This window comes from Colobus angolensis, unplaced genomic scaffold, assembly GCF_000951035.1.
Source record: "Colobus angolensis palliatus isolate OR3802 unplaced genomic scaffold, Cang.pa_1.0 Scaffold239, whole genome shotgun sequence".
NCBI lineage: Eukaryota > Metazoa > Chordata > Mammalia > Primates > Cercopithecidae > Colobus > Colobus angolensis.
The window spans coordinates 1,362,983-1,371,046 of record NW_012115588.1 but is presented as its reverse complement, the minus strand read 5'-3'; the positions used below and the strand labels follow the sequence as shown (position 1 = coordinate 1,371,046).

General features: G+C 52.2%; 1 protein-coding gene and 1 pseudogene across 4 annotated transcripts in view; both read left to right on the top strand.

Annotated features, from left to right (window-relative positions):
- POLDIP3 (polymerase (DNA-directed), delta interacting protein 3) overlaps positions 1-4,702 on the top strand; it is a 38,402-nt gene extending 33,700 nt beyond the window's left edge. For all 3 annotated transcript variants that reach the window (XM_011945125.1, XM_011945126.1, XM_011945124.1), the window contains 2 exons: positions 879-945; positions 2,461-4,702. In XM_011945125.1, coding sequence (XP_011800515.1) covers positions 879-945; positions 2,461-2,638 — 245 coding nt within the window. In that variant the 3' untranslated portion in view covers positions 2,639-4,702. The remainder of the gene's footprint in view (positions 1-878; positions 946-2,460) is intronic.
- A 1,706-nt stretch (positions 4,703-6,408) lies between these two features.
- LOC105514047 overlaps positions 6,409-8,064 on the top strand; it is a 14,917-nt pseudogene continuing 13,261 nt past the window's right edge. Inside the window, exons 1-2 of the transcript XR_001002120.1 lie at positions 6,409-6,481; positions 6,740-6,774. The product of XR_001002120.1 is annotated as a putative ribosomal RNA-processing protein 7 homolog B (transcript). The remainder of the gene's footprint in view (positions 6,482-6,739; positions 6,775-8,064) is intronic.

Genomic DNA, 8,064 nt, shown 5'->3' with positions numbered 1-8,064 from the left:
GTGGCGCGCGGTCTCTGCTCACTGCAAGCTCCGCCTCCCAGTTTCACGCCATTCTCCTGCCTCAGCCTCCTGAGTAGCCGGGACTACAGGCGCCCGCCACCATGATTCGCGAATTTTTTGTATTTGTAGTAGAGACGGGGTTTCACTGTGTTAGCCAGGATGGTCTCGATCTCCTGACCTAGTGATCCGCCCGCCTCGGCCTCCCAAAGTGCTGGGATTACAGTCGTGAGCCACCACACCTGACCGCATTTTAGTTTTTTGTTCGTCTTCAGTGGCTTTTCTTTCACATTTTTTTCCTAATATTTTAATTCCTTTCATGATGTATTCACTAACTTAACTCGAGTAAGATATGGAAATGTTACTCCCAAATGGCCTTGTTCCTCCTTCTTTTTTGTGCTATTACCATTACACACGTTATACTTCTTCCTCTTTTTTGTGCTATTACCATTACACACGTTGTGCTTTGTATAAGGTGGGAGTGTGGTCTTCCTAGTGCTTCATCCTTTGTAGATAGAGTAGAAGCCTGTACGAATGCTTTTGATCATCTTTTCACTAAATTTGATAGCATAAACCTTTTTCCTTACTACTTGGATGGCTTCACATTGAGTCTCGTTTCTCCTTCACTTCCACTCATCTCCTCCTGTATGAAGGTTTGTGGCCACTTTGCCTCTTGGTGCTCCATTGCTGAGGTTTCCTCACGCCTTGGGATTTTCTTAGTGTCTGGCTTGATTGGAACCTAGCAGCCAGGTCTCCGTCTGTGGAGCCAGAACTGCTGTGGTGGGTGTTTTGACCGTTGATAATAGAGGTACAGCCCTTGTCCTCTTGTGTGAGGAGCTGAGGTCTCATAGCAGAGCCTTTTTCTTTCTCTGGTTTTTCAGGGCAGCCGATGAAGTGCAACCTTCACATGAATGGGAACGTTATCACCTCAGACCAGCCCATCCTGCTGTGAGTTCCAAAGGCGGGGTGCTGGGGAGAGGGAGCTCCGTCCATCTCTTTTTATTCTAATGGGTAAACTGCCTGCATCACAGCTCCCCTTCATCCCCCCATCCCGTTTCCTGTGTTCTAATGGCATCTGGTGGTTTCAAGTGCTTAAACTCAACCAAAATGGTTTGCTTTGTCATTTCTCCAGGGGTTGACCCTACAGGGGCTAGCATTATGATCTCGTTCTCAGCCTTCTGATTTAGAAACATCTGAGTGGGAGGTGGAGGGGAGGCTGCTTGGGTCTCCCAGCTGTGTGCATCATCATCATTCTGGGAACACAGAATTCCACCTCATGATTGGCTCTGATGGAGATAGTGCCAGATGCTACCCTTCATTTTGTTCCCCAATTAGGTTTTTTTTTTTTTGGTTATTTTGAGAGTCCCACTGTGTTGCCCAGGTTGGTTTCAAACTCCTGGAGTCAAGCAGCCCTCTTGTCTCAGCCTCCTGAGGACCTGGGACTACAGGCGCATACCATCACGCCCAGCTGGATTTGGTTTTAAGTACAATGGGAAGCCATTGAAGGCTTTTGTTACACACAGCTGAGTATACATGCCTGGCCCGGAACTGAGGGATGTTCTGAAGCCTGAGATGCATAAAATGGTGAGACTGTGAGGACTTCACGTTCTAGATAAGGAAGCAGATACCAGGGAAGAGGTTTGACTTGCCAGGGTGAGTGGGATAGTGTGGGGCAGGCCTGAAATAGACTTTGAGATTGAAAAAGACTAGGATTTGAACCCTGGGTAATGAATTACGTGATTTGGATAAGTGCTTGAACTGGGTACTAGGAATAAGAAATATTTCTTAGGGTTTTGTGACCTAATAAGTTTGGGAACCACTGGGCTAAACAGAGTTAAATCTGTTTCACTTTTGGGCTTCTCAGATTGTATAATATGCTAATGTACGCTACCATCCAGAAGGAACATGCAGTGTTTCCTAAACTTAAAACCCCAATTAGCCAGGTGTGGTGGCATGTACCTGCAGTCACAGTTACTTGGGAGGCTGAGGTGGGAGGATTGCTTGAGCCTGGAAGATCGAGACTGTAGTGAGCCATCATCATGCCACTGCACTTCAGCCTGGGTTGCAGAGTAAGACTCTGTCTCAAAAAAACCCCACAAAACCCTAGAACATACAGCACTGCCTGCATCTCCATTTTCTCATCAGTAAATAAGAAAAATGCAGCCTGGGCCACATAGCGAGACCTGGTCTCTACAAATAATTTTTAAAAATGAACCAGGCATGGTGGTACATGCCTGTAGTCCTAGCTCCTCGGGGGCTGAGGCAGGAGAACTGCTTGAGCCCGGGAGATCGAGGCTGCTGTGAGCTGTGATTGAGTTTGCTGCAAGATGGAATGAGATGAAGGGGTATGGAAAGCGTTAACACCCAGTGCCTAGCTCATGACAGATACCCAGTAAATGGTGGGTCCCTCCCCATCTAAGGAAAAACTGACAAGAATTTTTGACCCTTCTCTGCTCTCCACAGGCGGCTGAGTGACAGCCCGTCAGTGAAAAAGGAGAGTGAGCTGCCTCGCAGGGTGAACTCTGCCTCCTCCTCCAGCCCCCCTGCCGAAGTGGACCCTGACACCATCCTGAAGGCACTCTTCAAGTCGTCAGGGGCCTCTGTGACCACGCAGCCCACAGAATTCAAAATCAAGCTTTGAGCAGGGGAGTGAGGCAGCCGGAAGTGGGGGCAGAGGAGGGTGGCTCTGTTTCCCCAAGGCAAAGCTTATGACCAGTGGGCCATGGGACTGGAGACCCCTGATTGTGGGAAGGGTCACCAGGGGTAAAGAGCTTCCTCACTGGATGGGACCCGCCTTTCTGTGTTGTGTTCTGCCATGTGCTCTTCTCTGTACCTTAACGTTCCCTGTAGTATGTTTCTTCTCCATCTCGTCACCAAGGTAGGCTTGTGTGTTTCAGTGTGCCTCCGCCAGCCTCAGCCCCAAGCTGATTTCTTATCTGGAAGTGGTACACTGAATTCTCTGGGTGGCTTTCTTGTGGCCCCATGGGATGCAGGGCGGGGGCTGTCTGAAGGACCCTGCTCTTTCCAGGGGCCGACAGGCTGCCTGTCCTTTGTGTGTATTAAGCTTTTCAGACAACGGAGGGGATGGAAAACCCTGGTATCCTGATGGGAGCCAGGTCGGCCTGAGAGCTGTGCCGCTCCTCTGCCTGGTCAGTGGAGGTGCCTGGGCGGGGAGCAGGTCTCAGGCCTCTTGTCCTCTCCCCAGTGGCTCCAGGCCTCACTAATGCAAGGGCGGGATGAGGCTGCACCGCTGGGGAGAGTCTGTCCAAGCTCTTGGCTTGGAGGCTGGTCCTGTCTCCGCCCAGAGGAAGTTCTCCAGAGTTCACCTTTCCTTTTCCTTGAGTTGTGCGGAATGCCCCACCCCAGCTCTCTTTCCTTTCTGGGTGTCTCTGCTAGGAGGGGGTTGTGTTGTGAGCCCCCCCGGTTCTCACCTCACCTGGCACTCATCACACCCTGGTTTTGTGCAGCCGCCAGCTCTCCTCTGGTTGGGCCCTTCCAAGGTTCAACCTCCCATTCTGCAATGCTGTGGGTTTGGAGCTTATTTGGATGGAAGAGGTCGGTTTGCTCCTGGCTCTCCATTTCTGGCCTAAGTTGTCTACAGGACAGTGGTCAGGAGTGCCTGGAGGCATATATCCAGCTGCCACCAAGGGGCACTGTTTGTTCCCACTTACGTGAGTGACCCATCCATCCATGACCAGAGGGTTATTTTCCTGCCTTGGCAGAGGAGGAGTCAAGGGAGCAGGGCAGCTCTACCAGGCAAGCTGTTTCCCCAGCATAGGCACAGGCAGTTGGGACAACTATAGAGCCCCGGGGCAGTCCCTGAATGACCAGGCCAGTGTTGCCCCTGGTGTCACTGAGTGGTCCCCTGCTGGTTTGCTGGGAATGAAGGGAATCCAGGCTAGCAGTTGGGGAGCACAGTTCTGGGAGCTCTGCAAAATCAGTAGCAAGTGCTGGGAAAGGCGCATGCCAGAGATACTCAAGAGTTCCTGAGACTTGCTTGAGGCTAAGCCAGTGAAGAAAAACCCAGAGACTCATGTTTCCAGAGGTCAGTCTGTCAGGCAGGAAGGACCCAGGGTTTGAACTCAGCTTCAGTCTGTAGACTCTGAGGCTGCCCAGGCCGCGAAAGTCCAAGGAAGGGGCCCAGTGGTGCTCCACTTCCAGTTCTTTAAAGAATGCTTCTTTTTATTCTCTTAACCCCTTCAAGTGGGTGCAGACTTCTCGTTAGCAGCTGGAAGACATTCCTCCCACACTTTACCCTTCCTGGCCCAAGAGAGCATCCAGAAGGCAGTAGGACCTGGTTTTTCAGGTACTGGGAACAGGGGACTCAGTGCTTGGACTCTGCTTAGGGTAGGGACGGTAAATATCCTGCCTGCATGGCTTTACCCTCCCTCTGATCCCAAAGCAGAGATCTTCTGGTTGTCACAGAGTTTGATTGAGTCCAGCTGCAGCCACGTGGCCGTCTGGAGCTGGTGCTGTAGGTGACCATCTGATACATTGAGGGGACCTGTTTGCCTCCTCCACTCTATAAGCAGTAATCTTGGGAGACCGGGAAGAGAAGGTGGTGGGCTAGTCCTGTGTCCTCCTTCACTTCCCATGCCCCTGTGTTACCCATCTGTGTCTCCTGTGCAGAAGGAGAGGAAGAGGCATTAAGGGATGAAGAGTGATTATGTATTATCCATTTCTGAATAAACATTTGTTATTCCTACCTTTGAGTTATCTTTTTTTTTTTTTTTTGAGACAAAGTCTCACTTTATTGCCCAGGCTGAAGTGCAGGGGCACTATCTTGGCTCACTGCAACTTCCGCAGCCAGACTCAAATAATCCCCCCACCTCAGCCTCCCAATTATCTGGGACTACAGGCGTGCATCACTATGCCTGGCTAATTTTTGTAGAGATGGAGTTTCACCATGTTGCACAGGCTGGTCTTGAACTCCTGACCTCAGGTGGTCTGCCTGCCTCAGCCTCCGAAAGTTGGAATTACAGGTGTGAGCCACCACGCCCAGTCAAGGGTTTTGATCTTCAGGGATTTCAACGTTTGGAGTGCAACTTAATTATTTAAAAAATAGGTTCTTGATGTGATACCTAGGATGGTCTTTAACTCCTGGGCCCAAGTGATCCTCCTCCTTTGGCCTCTCAAAGTGTTGGGGTTACAGGCATGAGCCACTGCTCCCCTCCAGGGATGCAAATTATTTGATACTCCTTTCTTCAGAAAATGGGGTCCCATGCCCATCCTGAACCTAAGTGTGCTCTGTTACTACTTTGACCAGATGTGACTGCCGTTCCTGGGCCTAGCCTTTCAAAGTCTGTCACTTCCCCATTTTCTGTGCGTGGAACATTCTCTGGGAGCCTTGACACACCACATTAAAAGTTGCCTATTGGGGCCAGCACGTTCATTCACTCCTGTAATCCCAGCAGTTTGCAAGGCCGAGGCAGGCGGATCACATGAGGTCAGGAGTTTGACACCAGCCTGGCCAACATGGTAAAACCCCGTCTCTACTAAAAATTACAAAAATTAGAGGGGCATGGTGGTGGCCACCTGTAATCCCAGCTACTGGAGGGCTGAGGCAGGAGAATCACTTGAACCCGGGAGGTGGAGGTTGCAGTGAGGTGAAATCATGCCACTGCACTCCAGCCTGGGCAACAGAGCGAGACTCTCAAAAGAAAAAAAAAAGTTGACTATCTGCTGGGCATGGTGACTTATGCCTGTAGTTCTAGCACTTTGGGACGCGGAGGTAGGAAGATTACTTGAGCGTAAGGAGTTGAACACCAGCTTGGGCAATAGAGTGAAGCCCTTTCTCTACAAAAAAAAAAAAAAAAAAAAAACGAAAGATGACCTCAGCTACTCAGGAGGCTAAAGTGGAGGATCATTTGCACCTAGGAGGCAGAGGTAGCAGTGAGCTGTGATCATGCCACTGTACTCCAGCCTGGGCAACAGAGTGAGACTGCAGGAAAACGAAAGTTGACTACTGAGTCTCACATGTAACTGCCCACCTGACATCTCCCCTGAGAGGCCTAATGGGCGTCTCACCATGGCCCACAGAGAACTGATCCACTCGATTTTCCCCAAGCTGGCCCCTCTCCTGCAGTCTCCCCATCTCAGTCAATGGCAACACCATCCTCTTCATTGCCCCGACTGAAAACCCAGCCCTCCTGGATTTCTCTCACAGTGCCTATTCAGTGTGTGAATGCATGAGTGGAAAACTTAGTTCGCACTCGTGACTGGCCGGGGTCAACGCTGACATTCCCTGCCACTTCGCGCGCTGATTTGACTCAGCTGATAAAGGTTGGGCCCTGGCGGGCGGGGCCCGAGAGGCGGGCCTGGAGCCAGGGGGCGGGACAGACGCCACGGAAACGCGCTCGCGCCTGCGCCGAGCCACAACTTCTGGCGTCCACCGCGCTCCCGGGCGGTAGGATGGTGGCGCGAAGGAGGAAGCGGCCGGCGGGGGAACGGGACGACCGTATCCCGAGCCCACCGGGCTACGCAGGTGAGGGGCTCCGGGAGGCGAGACCAGGGGCGGTCAGGCATCGCCAGGAGGTGTTTGGGGGTTGGCGGCGGCCGAGGGTCCCCAGGAGCGGCCGCACGGTTGGGTGTGAGCCCCGGCGGCCCCTGGCCCCAGACTCGGGAGGTCGTGAGGCTCCGAGGACGCAGGAGGCGCCCTTCTGTCTTCCCACTCTACCAGGGCGAGCCCATCTTCGTCCACGCTTCCCTTGGGTGAGCCCACCTCTGTGCGCCTCTCACCCAGGGCAAACCCATTTCCGTCCACACCCGCTCATCCAGGTGAGCCCACCCCCTTCTCATCGTCTCTGCTCCTAATCCAGCCCCCACCAGCTCTTACCTGGGCTGTTATGGGCCCTCCTACTTGGTTGCCCTCCTCCTTCTCTTGCCCCTGCTTCTGTTCTCCACCCACGTGCTAGAATGTTCTTTTTAAGGCCATTTAAATTAGATCATGTCTCACACGCCCAGGATAGCCCCCACATCCACTGCATTCCCTTCAGTAGCTTTATCAAGTCGCTTCTAAAGCAAAAAGCAGACTTCTTAACCTTTGTGGGCCACGTGGTCTGGCTGGTGCTGACCTAAAGCTCTTTCTGTTTCTCTGAGGCAAGGTGCTTTTTCCCCCTCTGGGTTTTTGCACGTGCTGTGCCAGTTTGTTGCACAGTGGCGTTTCTGGTCTGAGCTTTAATGTTGCTTCCTCAAAGAGGCCATCCCTGATAGCCCATGGAAAGAAGACCTCTGCCACCCCATGACCCTGGAATGTTTCTTTCATAATTGATACAAGCTTGCTGTATGCTTACTTGGTAATTGTCTTCTCAGTTATTGCAACTGAGCTTGCTGAGTTCAGGGACCGCAGCTCTATGCCAACCGGTAGTCTGACGGAGGTGTGAGAAAAATAGAAGCAGTTCCTAGCTTTATGAGATTACAGTCATGGATGTGGCAGTGATTAACCAAAGAATCTCATCAGTATAGCCTACAGACTGTTAAGAGAAGCTGTGAAGGCACAGGCAGTGGGGTCTGACCTGGCAGGAGGGGCGGAGGGTGATGCTAAGGCTCTCTTGAGGAAGCGAGGTTTGAGCTAAACCTGAAGGTTAGCAGGAGGGGAGAGGATGATGCACCAGGTAGAGAGGCCAGTGTGTGTGAGGCCCTGGTGTACCCAGGGGAACAGGGAGAATCCAAGGTGGTGGGGGAAGATGGTAGGAGAAGAGGCCACAGTGGCAGGCAGGGTCTCACGGAGCTTCCAGCCACGGTTAGGATGTGGGTGTTCACTCCAAGAGCCGCAGGGTTCGAGCTTCCCTTTCATTGCGCCCCTATCTGTAATCATTTCCCATTTATCTTCTCTCTCCCTGCACCACCTTGGGAGGCCCTCCTGGGCAGACTCTTAGAGCCCGCACAGGCTTTGCCAAAGGGTAGGGTGGGGGGGTTGGTGAAGGGATGGATGGATCGATGAGCAGATAGGACTAGACAGGGATGTGGAGAAAGGAAGTTGTGTGAATGTCTTGCTGGCCTCGGCTCAGGGTAGCCTGGCCATCCCTCCCCTCCCATTTCCTTTCCAGCTATTCCAATCAAGTTCTC